Below are 21692 nucleotides of genomic sequence, written 5' to 3'. Positions count from 1 at the left end.
CTAAAACTAGATAAAGAGAACCCAATTAAATAAATAACACACAAAAACATTATATGTGTTCATTTATTTATTGAGAAAAATGATCCAACGTTACATGTACTTGTTGAAAAAAGTAAGTGAACCTCTGGGATAAAGCTTTCTACAAAAGCTATTTGGAATCGGGTGTTCCAATCAATGAGATTGGAGGTGGGTTGTAGAGGCACCCTGCCCTATAAAAGAAGACACACAAAGTCAGGTTACTGACAAAGCCCACTGTTCACAAGAAATATCTGTTTAAGTACACCACGTCTCAATATAAAAACACTTTTAGAGGACCTTAGAAGAAGAACTGTAGAGATGCATGAAGCTGGAAAAGGCCACAAAAGCATTTCCAAAGTTTACAAATGTGTCTACAAATGAAGGAAAAGAGAGCGAGGCTGGTAGATTTGGACACTGACAGACTGGAGAAAGTCTGATAGGAACACAGTTTGAACTGAATGTATTGCGTTTATTCGAGGTAATGTCATTGCCCAGTCAGCAGTCTTTAGAGTAGAGAGTGTGCTCAATATTGCATTTAGTTAATTTAACGGAGGTAGGGATCACACCCCTCCCCCTACCCCAGGCTTATTGTTTGGACCTAATTACTTTTCAGGGAACCAAACGAAGTGATGCAGTAAACGTGAGCTCAGAGTAATGTCAATTGCTGTAATAACTGACCACAAAAATAAACAACGCCAGTAGCTGACAGACAGACACTGAACTTTAATCCTTCCTGCACAGTCCATCGAAAGGAGAGAGTGAAGGGTCTGGTTTTATGGGGACCTTATTCACAATGGCATGGCTTCTGGGGCTCATTTTCTCATCATTTGTCCCCACAGAAGCACATCAACAAGGTTTGTTCAACGTGGAGTGCAAAATCAATTTACGGCAAAGGTCATTGTTGAGAAAAGCAGTGGCCTTAAAAAATAACACCATATCTCCTCTCAGTCTTTCTTTCCAGTAATGACGCCCACGGCCTTTTGAGTAGACAGAAACGTAGGAATTTCCTGCTGGAGGAACTCAGACCTGGCAACTTAGAGCGAGAGTGCGGAGAGGAACGGTGCAACTTCGAGGAGGCGAGGGAAGTGTTTGAAAACCAGGAGGAGACGGTGAGTGAACCCACCCCATGCCACATTCCATCTTTCATGCATCACATGCACTTCATTGGAAAGGCAGCTGGTACCCTGCAGAAGCCAGGGCAATGGACGGGTGATGGGCTTCCCAAATGACCACAGACAAAACAGCAGAATACAAACAGTTAAAGCCAAAACCATCATTAACTGAAGCTAAACCAACATCAGTATATCTGCAGGTATTTGATTACATTTACTTTTAATCAGTATTTACATTTATTGTTCATGCTTTAAGTTTAATTCTATCTCCATTTAATTTTCTCTTCACTTTAATGATTGACTTGCTGCTTGCAGTGGTTGGGAAAGTGTTGGGAACCAAGAATTTTACAGCAGTGAAGGAGGTTACTTGGTCTGGGCTAGGTTAAAGGCTCTCACTCTAATTTAGCTGCCTTCTGCTGCCTGTGTGCCTTTAAGGTCCATTTCGGCTTATTTATTCACTTATCGTGTAAATGCTACTATGGACTTTGTTCTCTTCAGCTACTCACAACTGTTTCCCAATCTCTGTCTACTATCAAAATATGCTAATTTCTCATTCTTTCCTTTTTAATTCAGTTCCTGCCCTTCATGATACAAACTGCTGCTACCATGTATTGGTGAATGAGTGAGTAAATAGTTTTTGATGAGTGTCAAATGGCTGATATGAATGTTGTTGAGGCTGCAGTTGTCCATGAAAGTGGAGAATGGTATTCCTTCACACTCCTGCCTTTAGCTTTGTAGATGGTGGAAAAAAGACTTTGGGGAGCTAAGAGGTCAGTTACATGCCATAGGATTCCTAGCCTCTAAACTACTCTCTGTGTCAAAAAGTTATAGCGTGCCTCAGGTAGTGCAGAGACCAGGCTGAGATAACTAGGTATGACTGTTTCAGAACCCATAATGCATTCACCCAGGCTCCTTTTGGAGGCAAGGATCATGAGTATAAGCAGACAGCAATCCTATTGAGGCTATATTATGGGGATTGGTGGGGGGTGCGAAGGGAATAGAAGTGGCATCAAGGACTGGCATACATCAGGAATGAGCAATAATAATGTGAGGGAAGGGTTGGGATTAGAGGCCTCATTGAGTTGTGTATTCGGTGGTGATGGTCCAGATAAATTATTTTGAAGGGAGAATATCAGAATTAGAATAGGCAAAATGGATAATGTTGATGGTCTATATACAAGACTGAAGAAGGCAAATTGACTAGGATGATTGGATAGGAAACCAAGGGAATGGAAGAGTGAGGCAGAGACATTGAAATTCATCATCAGCTTGGGGGTGGTGGTGGCATTTCAGCTAAAATAATCGTCAGGATGATGGAAAGGATCAGTGGTATGGGGGATATCTGGAAGAGGCTGAATCCATGTCATGGGCATCATCAAGGATCTGGATGGGAAGTGAGATTAAGATCATCAGTGAGATGAGGTTCTGAGACCAGGAAAATAAATGGATTATAAACCAGAAAAATTAATATGATTGTGATAACAGGGAGTTAGAGGCTAGAAGGAATCAATGCAAGGGTGTAGTGGAGTCAGAAAGGTCCAAAAGGGATAGGGACTGAGAACCAGCAGAATTACATGACATGAAGAATCCATTGGATGGCAATATCATGATTAGGAAGGATTAAATTTGATTGGGGCTTTATACATCAGGAGAAATACCATTGGGAAGGAGGGAAAGATAAACAGAAGGGTTGAATGGCAGGTGTAGTCAAGGACTAGGACAATAAATGAAATGCAGGAATTGGGTAAAAGGAGTTAATGGGATAGTCAGATGAGGGTCCAGGAGAAACAAAGGGAAGGACAGGTTTCAGACAAGTAGAACTGGAATGGAGTGATCAGTGACTGGGATAATCAAAGAGATGGAAGGATCATTGAGGCAGAAAACCATTGAGATAGGGACCAGCTGAATCAATGAGATAGGAGCTCTGTGACAGGATGAATTAATTAAATTGGGAAAATCAGTGAGCTGAGGTGAGATTTATTAGGAAATGTTAGTCAGTGGGACTTGCAAAATTGGTCACTGGGGCAATTATTGGAATTGGGTGCCAGAGACTAAAAGCATTGGTGGGATAGGTGCAATGAGGTCTAGGAAAATTAATTGGATGGAGTTAAATGATTAGGCATTGGAGAAAATATGGATCAATGTGATGGGGTACAGGAAACCAGAGAATATTATGGAAATAGAGAACTAAAATGAATCATAATGATAAACAGGGAAAATGAATGGAATGGGTTTGGAGGCTGGGAAAATGAATGAGATTGGATAGTGAACCAGTATAATCAATGGGAATAGATGATTCGGAATCAAGGCAATTAAAGTGATGGGAAGATCAGGAACAAAGAGAAGTGATGAGATGGGAGTGGGGGAAATTAGGGACTGGGGGAAAAAGGGATTGGGAATTTATATAAGAGAATGAACTGATTGGGAGCATTTGGGATTTGGGGACCATATGCATGGTACTGCTGCTGCAACAATAGATTTCATGTCATGAAGCAGTGATAACAAGCCAGATTCTGATTCTGAAATAGGGAATCGGAGAAGCAATTGATACAAATAACATAATTCACTGTATGTTTTGATGCACATGTGACATATAAAGCTAATTTTAAATCTTCCAATGCAATGAGAGATTCTGGATGGTAGATTGAGAATCAATAGAACAACAGCTCGGATATTGGGATAATCAATGGGGGTGGGAAGCTGGATTGAGTAAAATTAATGCATGAGGATTAGAGCCTGAGGGAATCAATGGAATGGGAACTGGATTCCAGGGTAATCAGTGGGTCAGAAGGATGCTAGACTGAGAAAATCAATGGGATAGAGAGATCAGGTCCCAGGAGAAACAACGAAATGGGGTATTCTGTACTGGAAATGTCAAGATTCTGGATTCTTTAATGTTATTTCCAGTACACAAATATAAAAGAGAACAAAATAATAGTTAATAAATAATCTGCTGCAGCACAAAGAGAGACACAATATGTTACACAATAAATATAAATACAGAAGATAGGTTATATACATAGGTTAATTGCACATTCTTAAAGTGACACTAGGCATAGGAGTGTCTGTACATCGATGACTCTGACAGGAAATGATAAAGTAGCAGTCATGCGGGGTATGGAGAAGTGGTTAGTGGCTGGAGATGCTGAACATTTCCTGCTTGTGGGAGGGTAACCATTTTGAGACAGGTAGTCCTGGCATGGATGTTATGTAGCCTCTTCCCTGATGGGAGTAGAACAAATAGTCCACAAGCGGGATTGGTATTACTGGTCCTTTTCAGGCACCTTTCTGTATACATTTCATTGATGGTGGATAGGCTGTTGCCAGTGATGCATTGGGCAGTTTTGACTACCTGTTTTTCTGTCCACTGCAGTGCAGTCTCCGTACCAAGCAGTGATGCAACATATTAGGATGCTCTCTACCAAGCAACTGCAGAAGGACATGAGTACAGATGTGCAGAGTCCAGCTGTCATCAGCCTCCTCAGAAAGTAGAGGCATTGGTGACCTCTGATTGTAATGGATGTATTCTGGCACCATAAGAGGTGGTGTGAGATGTGTACCCCCAGGAGTCCGATACTGTTCGCAGTTTCTATCGCTGTGCCCCCAGCATAAAGAGGGTGTGAACGGTGCATCCTGAAGTCAACAGCCATCTTTTCTGTCTTGTTGTCATTGAGGAAGAGGTTATTTGCCTGGCACCAGACAAAGTAATGGGGGAAATTGAAAAAGGAAGGATCAATGGGAAGAGGGAAAGGGAAATGATGAGAAGAAGGAAGCATGGGGTGGAAGAATCTAGGACTGGTGCAATCAACAATTTAAGAGAAACTGTCATTTGGGGTATCAATGGGAAAGGGAGATCAAGGACAGGAAGAAATCAATAGAATGGGGAATCAGCAATAGGATGGAAGGTTCTGAAATGGTAGAATCTACAGGAGAAAATCTAAATTGGGAGAATTTCAGGGAAGGAGAGCATGAAGAATCTTTGGAAAGGAACTTCTGGAATGAGGAGCATCAGTGGGATGGGGAAATTGGGGACCAAGGACAGTGAGAATCACTGGCAGCAGATAAAGAGCTAGGAGATTCAATGAAATAACAATTAAAGGATTAGAAGAATGAACAGGATTGTGATTTTAAGAACAGGGAGGATTAGATTCAACAAGGCATCAAGAAGTGTTGGGATTTTGAGGATCAGGGACAGAGCGAATCAATGGAATAAAGATATTGAGACCATTGAGAATTATTGAGCTGGTGAATCAGAGAATAATAGAATGAATGGTTGGGAGTATTTGAAACTGTGGCAATCAGTGGGATAAAAAGTGGTGAAACCAGAATGAATCAGTAGGTTGGGCAGGAATTTAGTCTGGTCACCTCAATGCAGGAAGGATGTGGACACCATAGAAAGGGTGCAGAGGAGCTTTACAAGGACGTTGCCTGGACTGGGGGGCATGCCTTATGAGAATATGTTGAGTGAATGCGGCCTTTTCTCCCTGGAGCGATGGAGGATGAGAGGTGACCTGATAGAGGTGTATAAGATGATGAGAGACATTGATCATCAGACACTCAGAGGCTTTTTTCCCAGGGCTGAAATGGCTAGCATGAGAGGGCATAGTTTTAAGGTGCTTGGAAGTAGGTATGGAGGACATGTCAGGGGTAAGTTTTTTTTACGCAGACAGTGGTGAGTGCATGGAATGGGAGCGGTGCTGGCAGCAGTGGTGGAGGTGGATACAACAGGGTCTTTAAGAGACTCCTGGAGCTTAGAAGAATAGAGGGCTACGGGAACCCTAGGTAATTTCTATAGTAAGTACATGTTCGGCACAGCTTTTTTGGCCGAAGGGCCTGTATTGTGCCGTAGGCTTTCTATATTTCTAACATACAATGGCATTGGGGGAACAGGCAATCAGGAGATTCAATGGGATGGAAGGATCTGGGACTGAGAAAATCAATAGGATGTGAGGACTGAGGGCTTGGGGAATTAAAGAGATAGGCCATAATTTGGGAGATCAGTGGTAGTGTGTCTGTGGTACAGAAAAACATTTGGAATGGGGAATCAGGGACAGGGATATATGGACTGAGAACTTAATGTGATTGGGGCGGGGAGAAATAGGACCGGCAGGTTCCTTTAGAATCTCTCAAACTCAGATTTGCATCATATTGCTTCTCCCTAGTTTGAGCTTCCCACCCATTGACTCCTCTGATCCCCAATTCTTCTCCCATTGGTTCTTCAATGTGATTAGGGGAGTAATTGTATTGGGTTCTGTGAGTTGACTGACTGTGGAGGGCTAATGGGTGAGAGAGAGAAGGATAGCAGTCAGAGGTGAAGAATGAACTTACTTGGCAGTGTCCTTGTATGATATCCATCATAAACTTTGATTTGCTGTTTTGGGATAGAACAGAAAACAGGCCCTTCGGCGCAACTGGCTCATACACGCTGATCAACATGCCCTTCCAAGCTCGTCCCATTTAGCCATATAACCATATAACAATTACAGCACGGAAACAGGCCATCTCGGCCCTTCTAGTCCATGCCGAACACTTACTCTCACCTAGCCCCTCCCACCTGCACTCAGTCCATAACCCTCCATTCCTTTCCTGTCCATATACCTGTCTAATTTTACTTTAAGTGACAATACCGAACTTGCCTCTACCAGTTCTACTGGAAGCTTGTTCCACACAGCTACCAGTCTCTGAGTAAAGAAGTTCCCCCTTGTGTTACCCCTAAACTTTTGCCGTCTAACTCTCAACTCATGTTCTGTTGTTTGAATCTCCCCTACTCTCAATGGAAAAAGCCTATCCTCGTCAACTCTATCTATCCCCCTCATAATTTTAAATACCTCTATCAAGTCCCCCCTCAACCTTCTACACTCCAAAGAATAAAGAACTAACTTGTTCAACCTTTCCCTGTAACTTAAGTGCTGAAACCCAGGTAACATTCTAGTAAATCTTCTCTGTACTCTCTCTATTTTGTTGATATCTTTCCTATAATTCGGTGACCAGAACTGTACACAATACTCCAAATTTGTCCTCACCAATGCCTTGTACAATTTTAACATTACATCCCAACTCCTATACTCAATGCTCTGATTTATAAAGGCCAGCATACCAAAAGCTTTCTTACCACCCTATCCACATGAGATTCCACCTTCAGGGAACTATGCACCATTATTCCTAGATTATTCTACTCTACTGCTTTCCTCAATGTCCTACCATTTACCATGTATGTCCTATTTTGATTAGTCCTACCAAAATGTAGCACCTCACACTTAATCAGCATTAAACTCCATCTGCCATCTTTCAGCCCGCTCTTCTAACTGGCCTAAATCTCTCTGCAAGCTTTGAAAACCTACTTCATTATCCACACCACCACCTATCTTAGTATCACCTGCATACTTACTAATCCAATTTGTCACCCCATCATCCAGATTATTAACGTATATGACAAACAACATTGGACCTAGTACAGATCCCTGAGGCACACCACTAGTCACCGGCCTCCAACCTGACAAACAGTTATCCACCACTACTCTCTGGCATCTCCCATCCAGCCACTGTCGAATCCATTTTACTACATCAATATTAATACCTAACAATTGAACCTTCCTAACTAACCTTATTTACCAGCATTTGGCCCATATCTTTCTAAACCCTTCCTTTCCATATACCTGTCCATCTGTCTTTAAAAGGTTGCTTTTATACCTGACTCAATCACTTTTCTGTGCAGCAAGTTCCACATATACACCCCCTGCTGTATTAAAAAAAAGCCCCTCAATTACCTATTGAATCCTGTCACCCTGTACATATGCCCTCTAATTCTTGATTTTCTAGCCCCAGAAAGACTGAGAACATTTCCTCTGTCTATGTGTGTCTTGTCAGCTCCATCCAGCCGGGGTGCTGAGAGGGAAAAATATAACCCATTATTTAAATTATTCCTTAAATATCTGTATTATTATTGCATTTACTTCTTTGTTATTATAATCCATTTCTGCACAATAACTGAGGTATCTTGAGTGGATACACAAACCTGATGAAGAATGCTACCCTTCCAGGCAAAGGGTCTTCTAAACTGGTCATGCATTCACTGCAAACCCAATCATCATGAAAGTGCCCACCCTTAAAATCAGACCCTAAGGGCTTTTACTACTTTGAAGGTTTGAATCTATGAACGTCTCAGTGTCTCTGCTCCTTTACTCTAGGAGTGCTGGGATTTGCACAAGGGTCTGCTTCCTTTAGTCTTCAGTTTCCCTACATCCAGTAACTTCAGACAGAACAGATACCCCTAGAAATCTGTGAAAACAGTCCTACACCCAGGTTACCATAACATTCTCAATGAACCAGTCTTTTACTGATCTGCAATAAGGCCAGGAAGTTTGTTGAAACCCTAGTATGCAATTGTTTGGGACTAGCATACAGTACTACGACAGTTGTATTGCTATCAATCAAAGAGCTACACTATGGCCAACAGTCGAACAGAGCCTGTGGCAAGTTTAAGGTGTAGGCATTTGCGTGATGGTTGGGTTTGCAGTATATGCATGAGCTACCACCAGTTTAGAAGCCAGTTTGCCTGTAACAGTAGCATTCTTCATCAGTTCCATATTTCAACTCAAGATACCTTGGTTATTGCTTATGACAAAGGCCTGAAAGCAAAAGTGTATGTAAGTGCCACCATTAAGCTAAAAAAAAGTACCTGTTGACAATTGCTCATCAAACATACAAGAGAAATCTATCTGGATAATCATAGCAAATCTGTTCACTTGCTTACATACTGTAACACTGTATTTTTTTCTCTCTAGTGGAAGTTCTTCAGGACTTACATGGGTGAGTAACATAGTTACTTATCTCAATAAGACTTCACATAAAAGGCACTGAAGACCAAGTGGTGTCAGGGCTTGGAGAGGATACAGATGTATTTTAAGTGCCTGTGGTGAGGATCGTTAGCTTGTGTGTGTGTGTCCCGCCCCTGGTGGAGTTGTCAGGGCATGTCATGACAAGCTTTTTGCAACGATCTTTTTGGTGATTGCTCATCTTACGGCATGTCTAGGGCATCTGAAACCTAGCGGACCCCATCCCTCTCCAGGTTTTTTTTAATGAGGTCGAGTTGCTAGCTCGACACTCAACCTAGGCACAGATGGAGAGCGTGAAAAGGAGCTGGCCAGATTCGATCTCGCCCTGAAGTCACTACACCACCATCTTTAAGAGTAAATTGTTCAAATTATCCTTCCTAAATCAGAGAATGTTAAATGAGGTTTAAAGAAGTGTTCAGAATTATGGAGAGTTTTGATACAGTAGGAGAAATAGTTTCCACTTACCAGTAGGTCAGTAACCAAAGGACACAGGTTTAAAATAACAGGCAAATGTCTCAGATATGGGTTTGGGAAAAAACAGCTTTATCTAGTGAACTGTTAAGATTTAGTATGCACTGCACAAATCAATGATTGGAGAACATTCACCACCGATCTTCAAAAGAGAACTAGATAATGAAGAGAGGACAATTGTAGACCAACTTAAAAAGGCAGAGGTGAAAATAAGCAATTAGGAAACTCTTCAAAAAAAAGAGCAATGAGAAAGCTCCTCTGCTGCATTATTTGACAGCTGTGATATGGTTCTTCCTATGGATGAGATATAAAACTATATTAACCTGAGCCCAGTCTTAGGACTTCCAGAATACATTTAATGAAATTACAGTTCTGAGAAAATTCCTGGCCAATGTTAATAATTTCCAAATTTTACCCACTCTAATTCCACAGCTCTCGCACCACATGAATCAAACTATGACAGCCCTACTGCCCTACTGACACAAATACTCTCAATTTCTTACAGTGTATGAAATCAAAAAGCTGCAGATACAGGAAATCTGAAACAGAAATAAAAAATACTTTTAAAACTCAACAGGTTATGGACCATGTATAGTCAGAGAAACTACTAACTTTATCCCTCTGAAAGAGAAAGAGAAGGAAAGACTAGATAGCAATGAAACGTAGATGAAATCAAGTGACTTGTTCTGATAGAGTGAAGATAGGTACTAGGTGGGAAACACCAGCATGGCTGTATAATTTGTCACTGATCCAGTTCGACACATGGTGGGCCAGTCCATACACACAGAAAAAGAATATTTACTACTTATGAAGCTTGACTCACAAATTTAATCCTATCCTTTAGCGTAACCCTAAACACTAGCCTGCAAATTTGCCTTATCGGTGACCATTTAGTATAAAAAGTAGAGTGAAGATGATTCAACCAAATATCTTTGTTTTCATGAAACTAACACAATTTGTTTTATAAACTTCAAAAGCAGAGTTAAAATCCAAAATTGTGATTAGATAATTACATTTGTTGCATTTACGCCAGTTAAGGAATTGTAGAGATTTCAAATGCAGGGATTATTGTCCTAGTATGCTCAGATTGAATCCTGCTAGACCAATTAATATCCTAATGCACCGTGTTTTCCCCATGAGTGCTTCAATGCACATCTCAAGACTCTGACTCACTCTCACTGTAGCTATGAACACATCCCAAATTGATCCTGCTGCTTCACTCTTTCCTTATATCTTTGAATCAGTCCCAATATCTCACTGCCCTCCGTTTTCTACATATTCATCCATGGAATGTGGGTGATTCAGCAAGATTATTGCCTATCATGAAGGTGGTGAATATGTGAGTGCAAGCTAGCAAATTGGCTACCATTCATTTGGGCAAGCTTGATCTGATTTGAGTTAAGTTTCTCAAGTTATGTTAAAATAACATTCCTCAAGTTGGGTTACTTGCTGAAGAATACCCAGCATCTGACCCATTCTCTTGTCATCATGGACAGCATTTATGTGCTGTTCTGGTAAGGTTTCTGGTGATCTTGGGGAATTTGATGATTCTTTTTGATTATTTGAATAATCAAATTTGATTATTTCTTTGAACATCAAAAAGAGATGGTTAGAGATCTCTGTTAGAAGTGCTAAATCTCCACCATTTGTTATTTTTTCATTTATTTATAGAACCCATACATCTTTGGCAAGGCCAGTATTTGATACACACCCCTAATTAGCCTTGAGAAGAAGTGAGTTCCTTCATAAACTGTTGCAGCCTTTGTGTTTAGGATAACTCAAATAGGGTAGGATATTCTGGTTTCTAAATCCTAGTGCAGATGGTATACCAGTAGGAAGGTAACGTGTGGAAGAAAATATTCCTTTTCACCTTTATTCATCCAGCAGGTCAGGCTTACAGTTTGAGAGACAAGGCCAAACCAAGTCTGCCAGAGTACAGGGGTGACACCTGGAGTGGTGAGCAATGTGACAATTAGACTAAGTTTGGAAGCTGTCAGAAGAAGTCTATGAGGAACTGCAGTGCATTTTGTAGATAGTGGACACTGCAGCCAAAGTGTGCCAGGGTTTGAAGTTTCAGGAGATTCACTGCACAATATCCAGTCTCTGGTTGGTTCTTGTAGCCACAGTAGTAATGGGTCAGGTCTAACTGAGCTTCTCATCAATGATGATATTGATACCTAGAGGACTCAGCAATGGTAATTCAATGGATGTTAAGAGTAGATGGTTAAGCTCTTTGCCTTGCATGTTTATGGATGGATGTTACTTACGACTTATCTGACCCTGCCTGAATGTTGCTTAGCTCTTCATGAGGAGTTGAACATTTTCCAATCATCAGTGAACTGTCATAAGGGGACAGGAGGCTGGGCCCAAGTGCAGGACGCAGGCACTGAAGTACTAGGGGCAGGACGATAGACAAGATGTGGTGACTGTGGTGAGCATGAGGGACGTGACGTTCAAGGTGATGCTGGGGTTCTGAGAGAATCTCAGAGTTCAGGCAGGCTAGGCGAATCCCAGAGTTCAGGCAGGCTAGGCGGATCCCGGTGTTCAGGCAAGACAGCAGGATCTTGGAGTTCAGGCAAGGTCTAGGAGTTCTCTGGGCAGGCCGCATAACTTCTAGGCAGGGCCCGGACCTCCCAGGCAGGAACACAGGGGCCTGAGCAGGTCACAGGGCACCTGGGTAGGTTGTAGGGCACAACCCATCAGGAGCAAGGGATAGAAAGGGGCAGAGTCCCCCACCAGGCAACAGCAGTCTGGCCTGGCTTGCCCAACAGAGGTAAGGGATAGGAAGGAAACTAGGTCCAGGGTGACTGCCAGACTTACTCAAAGAACTCATCTTTAATGAGGGGAACTCCAAGCCAGAGTAACAAAATGGACAGGACAACCCCCCACTCCACTCAGTCCCACAGCCCCCTATATACACCGCCAGCCGATGGGCATCAGGTGTGCCTCCTTGAGTCCAAAAAAGCCACGATGATCCACAGGTGTGACTAATTGGGCTCAAGGGTGAAAGGATGGATGGCTACAAGACCCGGAGTCCGTGGACCAGATCAAGACCCGGAATGTGGGCTCTGGACCGGACCATAATGTGAACATTGCCTTCTGATGAAAGAAAGGTCATTGACAAAGCAGCTGGGAACAACTAGGACTATTACACTATCCTGAGAAATTCCTGCAGTTTTGTCTTAATCCTAATAACAATCCCCTTCTGTGCAAGGTACAACACAACCTATTTGTGTTGCTGTTTTGCTTTGATGACCATTTACATTTGTTAACCACATGTCCTTAATGTTACACTTAGTCAAATGCTGTTTTCATGTTAATGACAGATGCTCCACTTCCAAAACTCAGAATCAGAATCGGGTTTAACACCATTGGTGCAAGTCATGAAATTTGCTATTTTGTGGCTGTAGAACATTGCAGGATATAATAATAACTATAGATGACAGTAAGATGGGATCTTTCTCAGCACCATCTGAAATTCTGCCAACAATAGTTGTCCCATCAGCAAATCTACAGATGCCATTTGAGCTGTGCCTAGCCAAACAATCGCGGGTGTACAGAGAGTAGAGCAGTGGGCTAAGCAGGCATCCTTCAGATGCGCCAGAGTTGACTGTCAGTGAATTTGAGATGGTATTTCTGATCTGCTCAGATCAGACTGAGGTCTCCCAGTGAGGAAATCAAGGATCCAATCCCAGAGGGAGGTACAGAGGCTTAGGTTTTGGAGTTTGTTGATTATAACTGAGTGAATGTTGTACTGTAATCAATAAACATCAGCCTGATGTGGGTATCGCTGTTGTTCAAGTATTCGGAGGCTGGGTAGAGAGCCAGTGAGATTGCGTCTGCTTAGACCTATTATGGTGATAGACAAATTGCAGTGGGTCCAGGTCCTTGCTTAACCAAGAGTTAATTCTAGCCATGACCAACCTCTCAAAGCATTTTGTTGCAGTAGATGTAAGTACCACTGGGTGATAATCACTGAGGCAGCTCACCCTGCTCTTCTTGAGCACTGGTATGATTTCAGCTCATTGGTCCCATTTGACTCAAGGTTTTGATGAGGTCTGGAATGAATTAGTTCTAGTAGCACTGTTGATTACAGCTTCCATCACAATGTTGATCCTTGAGAAATAATCAGTCAGACTGGATTCTGTTCTTTTTTACTGCGAACACATAGCTGAGTAATTTTCCAGATGAATGCCAGTATAGACACCTTAGCAGCCTAAATGGAGTTGAAGCTAGCACTAGAACACAGATCTTTGGTACTACAATCATAGTCTTTACTGTATTCAGTAGTCTCAGCTGTCACCTGGAATGAAATGAATTGGCTGGAGACAGACTTTGTGATGGGCAGTAGAAGGAATCTCAGGATTAGGTGAAATAGATCATCACACTGATCATACCTATGAATGCTTCAGCCTTACTCCCTTATAACTCCCTTACTGATGCCTGCCATTGCTCAGGATGGTAATGTTCTCGGAGTCTCTCTTTCTTATTAACTTTTCCACATGATCCAGTATTGATGAGATCCTTTAGCTGTTTCTATTGCATATTCATTTTGTGGTTTAATACATTAGGAAGATGCCATCTTATTGTCATCTATAGTGCAGTGCATGATGGTGGTTGGGGGGGGGGGGGGATATGGAAGACTATATTTGTAACTTGTCTTACAACCAAACCTGCAAGTTCTGTACTCATACAGCACAGACACAAACTTCTAGTCTGTGCCAAACTGTTATTCTTCTTAGTCCCATTGACCGGCAACATAGTCTTCCATATCACCCGCACCCACCCCCACCATCATGTATTTTCCAAATTTCTCTTTAAAAGAAAATCGAACACGTATGGAACTGGCAGATTATTCCATGCTTTCACCACCTGAGTGAAGAAATTCCCTCTTGGATTCTCCTTAAATATTTTACCTTTCATCCTTAACCTCTAGTTCTAATCTCACCCAACCCAACTGGAAAAATCACACTATTCAGTGTCCTACTTATCACTGCGTAAATTCTACTCTGGTTGGCCCTCCCAAAGTGTAACAGCTCAAACTTCTCTGCATTAAATTCCATCTGTCATTTCTCAAGTAGTCCAGATCCTGCTGCAAGCTTTAATTGTTTTCCTCACTGTCCACCAAACCCCCAATCTTGGAGTCACCCACAAATTATCATCCAGATTGCTGATAAAGATGACAGACCCAGCACCCATCCCTGTGGCACCTCACTGGTCACAGGCCTCCAGTCAGATAGCAACCATCTTCTCTGACTTTTACCGTGAAGCAATGTCAAAACCAATTTACTACTGATTCTGAATGCCAAGCGACTAAACCTTCTTGACCAGCCTGCTTTGAATACTTTATCAAAGACCTTGTTAAAGCCCATTTGACAGCATTCAATGCCTTTCCTTCAACTTTCCCGGCAACCTCCTCATTAAACTCTATAATTTGGTAATACACATCTTCCCATGCACAAAGCATGTTCACTATCCCTAATCATGCCCCATCTACCAAAGTACTTTTATAACTGATCCTTTAAGAGTACATTCCAATAACTTACCCATTACTGACTTCAGGCTTGCTAGCCTAAAAATTTCAGGCCTATTCTTTGAGCCTTTCTTGAACAATGGAACAACATTAGCTATCATCCAGTCCTCCGACCATAAGACACACCAGCAGAATTATGTTGATCATCCCATTGAGTCTGCCTCACCATTCCATCATGGCTGATCTATTATCCCTCTCAACCCCATTCTCCTGTCTTCTCTCCATAACCTTTGACACCCTTACTAATCAGGGAAAATCAAACTCTGCTTTAAATAAACCCAAGGACTTGGTCTCCACAGCCACTGTGGCAATGAATTCCACAAATTCACAAAACTAGTCACTGTTATAAATGGATATTCTTGTATTCTAAGTTGTACCCTTTGGTCCCAGACTCCCCCACTATAGGAAGTATTCGCTCCACACACACTCTACATAGACCTTTTTAATATTCGATAAGTTTTAATGAGATTCCCCCCACTCACCCCATTCTTCTAGATTCCAGCAAGTTCCTCATACATTAATCCTTTCATTCCCAAGATAATTTCTATGAACCTCCTCTGGACCCTTTCCAATATCACCACCTTCTATCTTAGACAGGGGCCCAAAACTGCTCATGATACTCCGTGCAGTTTGACCAAAGCCTTATAAAACCTCAGTGTTACATCTTTGCTTTTATATTGGAGTCTTCCTAGAATGAAGGTTAACATTGCATTTGCCTCCTTACCACTGACTCAATCTGAAAGTTAAACTTTAGGGAATCCTGCACAAGGACTCCCAGGTCCCTTTGTACCTCTGTTTTCTGAATTTGCTCCCCATTTAGAAAATAGTCTAGGCCTTTTTTCCTTCTACCAATGTGCATGACCATTGACTACCCAACACTATTACATCTGCCACTTCATTGCCCATTTTCCTAACCTGTCTAGTCCTTCTGCAGACACCCTGCTCTTCCTACACTACCTACCCCTCCACCTATCTTTGCATAATCTGCAAACTTGGTCACAAAGTCATTGACATATAATGTGAAAAGAAGTTGTCACAAAACTGACCCCAGTGGAACACTACTAGTCACTGGCAGCCAACCAGAAAAGGCCGGCTTTATTCCTACTCCTTGTCTTCTTGGTCAGCTAATCTTCTGTCCATGCTAGTCTCTTTCCTGTAATACTGTGGGCTCTTTTTAAACAGTGTTAGGTCTGCAAGAACTAAGTCTGACTCTGTGGCTAAGAAGGGAAGGGGTGAGAAGAGGTGAGCTGTTGTCACATGGTTACTTAACCAGTCTGTAGGACAACTCACCCAGTTTAGATATCAGTCCCCAGAGCTGCAGCACTACCCTGAGATTGAGCATTGCAAGGATACACAGACTTTTGAGTGAAGAAATATCTCCCTGCCATAATCCTCAATGATGACTCTTTATACTGAGTTCCAACTCATAGAAACAGCCTCCTGACATTCTTGTCTCACTGAGATTATCTTTCATTCCTAAACTCCAATGAGGTAAGCTAAGCTGTACTCTTAGTGAGTGTTCCTTTCACTAAAGAAAACATAACAGCCTATCTTCACAGCTGAAATGCTCAAACCAGGCTTTCCAGTTCAAACACGTGCTTGCTATAGTATGGTGGCCAGAATTAAAGACACTTTTTCTGCATTGGTCTGATGTTTTATATAGCTGTACAATCATGTCCTTGCTCCTATATGCTCTGCGCAGCCTATTGAAGGCAAGCATCCCATGCATCTTCTTACCAATCTTATTTCCTGGGTTGATGTACGTCAGGTTTCTTTGTTGCTCAGTACCTCCTAGGATCCTATTATTCACTCTGGGTGTCCAACTCTTATTAGTCCTCCCAAAATAAATCACCTCATTTCAGATTGAATTTCATCTGTCACCAGAATGACCATCTTATCAACACATATCAACATCAAACTGTAACTGAAGACAACCTTTCTTACTACCAGCAATGCCATCTGTATACCAATCATGCATATAATGCATAGCAAGAATCCAGCAATATTCCCCATAGTGTTCCTCATAAAATCAGAGTATCCATCCGAGTCCCATCACCAGGCATATTTCAGACTCTATTTGCCAACTTGCCTTGGATCTGACAGGCATCTATCTTTTGGACCAGTCCTCACCAAAAACTTTATTGAAGTGTAAGATGTCTCTATCAACTATGCTACCCTCACCGACACCTCTGAAAATTTCAATCGAATCAATATCACGATTCTCCTCTTCACAAAGCTATGCTGACCATCTTTGATTAATCCAAAGCATAGACATTTTCCAATAACATCCTACCACTGGCATAATCTCACAATAACTACCTAGCTTAATCCTGATGCCCTTCTTGAATAGAAATGGCTCTCCTCCAGTAATTGACTAATCTTACCTGTGACCAGAGAAGATTTCAATTTTTTTATATACAGTATATATAGTCCATGCAATCGATTCCTTTGATTTTCACAGCATCTGGGACACACTTTATCAGAGGAATGGGGATTTACTTAAACCTTCCTGTTTAATAGTAATTTTCCTTAGAATTTATCATTTTGTCCTCCTCCATTGGGAATACAAATTTAAGACCTCACTTACATCCTTAGATTCCACTTTTGCGCATTGCTCCCTAATGTTGTTGTCGTTCCTTTTTGCACTTTGGGGTGCATCAGGCGGCAACCTTGCCATTTCTTTAGCATTTGTTTTTTATGAGGCTAAGTTGTAAGCTCAACACTTAATCCAGCACCAAGGATCTGACCAGATTCGAATCCAGGACCACTTGCCTCAAAATCCATTGCGGATGCCACTACACTTCCGGCCAGCTAGTCCCTAATGTACCTTGCTCTTTCGCTGGTGACCTTCTTGCCTTCAATAAATTTATAAGAATATGTAGCTTGTCCTCACTACTACTTCTTACACTTTTCTACAGTATATAGAGTCCAAATCAGGTTTAATACCACTAGTATTTGTTCTGAAATATGTTGCGATATTCCTACAGAGACTCAGCAGTTTTCAGTTCCTGCCATGACATACAATTTTTTTTCTTTATTGATGTTCATGGTTCCTTCAGCACTCATAGCAGGGGTATCAAAAATAAATCTGATGTCATGAGTATCAATTTCTCCTTCCGTTAAACAAAATCACACCCCCCCCCCACCTTCCTCTATTCCCTACTCTGACCTTTTACCTCTTCTCACCTGCCTGTTACCTTCCTCTGGGTCCCCTCGTCACCCTCTTTCTCCTTTGGTCCGCACCCCTCTATCAAATTCCTTCATCTCCAGCTCTTTACCATTCCTACTTGCCATTCCTTTCACCTTTCTTTCTCTCACCCCACTTTTTCTATTCTGGCATCTTCCCCCTTCCTTCTCAGTCCTGAAGAAGGGTCTCGGTCCAAAACATTGACTGTTTATTGATTTCCATAGATGTGCTGAGCTCCTCCAGCATTTTGGGTGTGTTGCTTTGCATTTCCAACATCTGTGCAATTTCTCATATTTAAGAGGACATAGGATTAAGAAGAGAAATAGTTTTTTTTTAACATAGAGGCTGATATCTCGAACACATGCTACAGGATGGTGGTTTCAGGTACAATTTAAAACATACACTTAAAAAGGCAAGGTACTGAAGGATACGGTCCTAATGTGGACAAATGGGATTAATGCAGAGAGGCAAAACCGTCAGTATGTGCATGGTGGGCTGAAGGGTTTTGTTTCCCTGCTGTATGACTTGATCACTTGTGGACTGTAAATCCCACCATCTCAAGAACATGTTGGCAAGGAACTTGTACTATATTATTTTAGAATTGGTCACTTTTAAACTTACTAAGAAGCATTGCTCATGTCCACTTTTGCCAGATCCTGTCTTATTAAACTTCCCCAAATTCAGAGTCTTAATTTCTATCCCATATTTGTCTTTCTGCATATCAGCCTGCCTCTGAAATGCCTTCTCACTTATACTCCCTCCACTTGCCCAATACTGACCATTTCCTAGACAGTCTAGCTGTAGACTGGCTTAAAAAGCTCTGTCATTCACATTAAGGTGAGTCCAGTTTGTACTGGACAAGTCCCTTCCAATCACCCTGATACTTTTACCTCTGTGATTTGTCGACACAATTTCCCATCTACAGTGCCTTTTAAAAGCATTCAGCCCCCAAACCTCTGATCATATAAATGAGTACTGCAAACAGGGATTTTGATCAATTTAACTGAGATTTTTATTTGTGAATCAAATGCCCCGTTTCTCACAGTGCAGCCCAAAAATATCAGGGTAAATTGTAAAGCATGATAAACTGACAATTCAAAAACTGAAACATCAACAATTCAAAAGTATTCATTCCCTTTTGCTCAATACTTAGATGAACCACCTCTCGCAGCTATTTAGTAGGCTTTTTGGATAAGTCCCTATTAGCTTTGCACAATGTGATGGAGCAAGATTTGCCCATTCCTCCTTGCAGGATTGTTCAAGCTGTGCCAGGTTATTTGGGGAGTGGCGGTGGACCACAGTTTTGAGGTCTTTCCAGAGATGTTCGATCGGGTTAAGATCAGGACTCTGACTGGGCCACGAGGACATCAAATTTCTTCATTTGAAGCCACTCTACGGTTGCTCTGGCAGTGTGATTTGGATCAAAGCGATTGCTCCCATTTTGTTTCTGTGCTACACCCATACAGACTCACTGGAAGAATCTTCTACGATATCCTCTGTCATGACTCCAGTGATGAATACCATGACTAACATTGCAATACCACCTTCTATTTGTACAATTTGCTTGTCATGTCTGAAGATTCTATACTATGGTCAAGCATTAACAGGTCCCTGCTGAACTTGCCATTGGACAAGCTGCAACATTTTCCCCTCTTGGTGCACTATTTTTTTGTAGCAGTAACTCAGATTACAAGAACATAAGGCAGTAGAGCAATGAAGGACGATGCAATTAGATAATAACAGACCATTTCTAATGTCTGGGGTGTTGAAAGTGAATGGAAAAAGTTAAATAAATGTAAGAGATTTAAGAAAAAGAACAGAACTTTGAAATTTGAAGCTATAGGATTCAATTTCCAGAATTTGTAGCTGTGACAGAGACAGTCAATTTGACAGTTTCACCTTTGAGATAGGAAACAGCAAAACGGGTTAAAATGGGATGGCAACAGGAGGGTAAACATGACTATTTACCACATGGAGGATCAATACTGTCAGGGTATTTGGCTCAATCAGCCTTCATGTTCCTGTACATACACACAAAATGCCTGGAGGAACTCAGCTAGTCATGCTGCATCTATGGAAGGAAATAAATAATCAACGTTTCAGGCCCGGAACTTCCATCAGGACTGGTGACGAACGGTTTTTCCCTGAAACATCAACTGCTTATTTCCCTCCATAGATGCTGCCTGGCCTCCTGAGTTTGGTGTGTGTTGCTCAAGATTTCCAGCATCTGCAGAATCTCTATGTTCCAGTGTTAAAATAATACTTGATTATTTATAAACTTCTGTTACTAGCATATTCTTCAGAAAACATCTTCTGAGTGTTTGGTTTATACTTCAATTTTCAGTTGATACCAATATCACTGCGAATGTGTGTGAATCAGATCCTTGCTGGAACGGCGGGACCTGCCACAGCACTCCCGATGACTATAGCTGCATATGTCAGACAGGCTACACTGGCAGAAGCTGTGAGATTGGTAAGACCATGACAACTGGCTGTAATCAGTAAGTGTGCTGGTAGTGGGTTGACAAATATCTTCACAAACATTGACTGATGTTAGATTTTAACTTAAAGGCAGCTATTGTTGATATCCCAACCATGAGGTCTCCAAATCCTTTGCATATCTAAATGTTATGTTGGGTCATCTGCACTGATTGCTGGTCTATCTGGTGGACTCACGAGTTACCACAACAGATCCTCCCAGCTTCAAACTGCAACCCAGTCAGTGTGATCCTCAGCGAGGTTCACCAACTAGCCGAAAAATAGCTGACAGCTAACCCTGGGTTAGCTGACTGTTGAAAAAATTGTACCTTCTGAATATGTCATGCATTCAGAAGCTATTAAAAACATTCAAACTTGTAAAGATTAACAAAAAATAATACATTTTAAAAAACGGATTGCAAAAATAAACTCAAAGCTATGTCCCTCATAGCTGTTTGCCTCAGAAATGAATGCATCTGTTGTTATGGTGCCAGATTACATTGGCACAGATTGTTCTAAGAGATTCCTTAGTAAGTAGACTGTAGAATTGGTGTAATTTCATGCCCATTACTGGACCCACATGCCAGAGCACATTCCTGACAAACAACTAGCAACAACTTCAAGGGCTTCTGTATTTGTATGTAAATCCTACAAATTGCTAACAATAAAATGTTGATGGTTATATGGGTAACACATGTTTCCTTGTGAAATCTGTGTATTCTTTAACCTTCAAGCTTCTCAACAACCCTCAGTTTGATTCTTTTCCATATCCTGTTTTCATTATCTGGATCACCCAAGCCTGATCTTAGAGCTCCTGTGTCTGGGCTGATCCCTCCTGGAAGCTGAGGAGAAGGAATTGGCCAGTCAGTTCTTCAGGCTTGTTGATTAAGATCATGACTGCTCCATTCTGGGTCACACTACTTTCCCTTGTTCCTCCTGAGTCCAACAGTTCTAATGTCTGCCAATCTCTACCCATATCTAATGACTCCATTTCCATAGCCCTCTGGAATAGAATTTTTCAGGACTCTGAGAGAAGAAATTCCTTCTCTGGCCCATAA

The 21692-nt window shown here is 41.6% G+C and overlaps 1 protein-coding gene across 6 annotated transcripts in view; it reads left to right on the top strand.

Annotated features, from left to right (window-relative positions):
* Positions 1–727: 727 nt before the first annotated feature.
* The window catches only part of LOC132393032 (coagulation factor X-like), a 33650-nt gene continuing 12685 nt past the window's right edge, over positions 728–21692 (top strand). For 4 of the 6 annotated variants that reach the window (XM_059967753.1, XM_059967752.1, XM_059967751.1 and 1 more), the window contains exons 1-4: positions 728–872; positions 967–1127; positions 8915–8939; positions 20501–20629. In XM_059967753.1, the coding sequence (XP_059823736.1) occupies positions 794–872; positions 967–1127; positions 8915–8939; positions 20501–20629 (394 nt within the window). In that variant the 5' untranslated portion in view covers positions 728–793. The remainder of the gene's footprint in view (positions 873–966; positions 1128–8914; positions 8940–20500; positions 20630–21692) is intronic. The other 2 variants (XM_059967755.1, XM_059967754.1) reach the window with 1 other exon arrangement.

The sequence above is a fragment of the Hypanus sabinus genome, chromosome 4, assembly GCF_030144855.1.
Source record: "Hypanus sabinus isolate sHypSab1 chromosome 4, sHypSab1.hap1, whole genome shotgun sequence".
Taxonomy (NCBI): Eukaryota; Metazoa; Chordata; class Chondrichthyes; order Myliobatiformes; family Dasyatidae; genus Hypanus; species Hypanus sabinus.
Note: the sequence above shows the minus strand (reverse complement) of the source record. Positions and strands in the feature narration are given on the sequence as shown.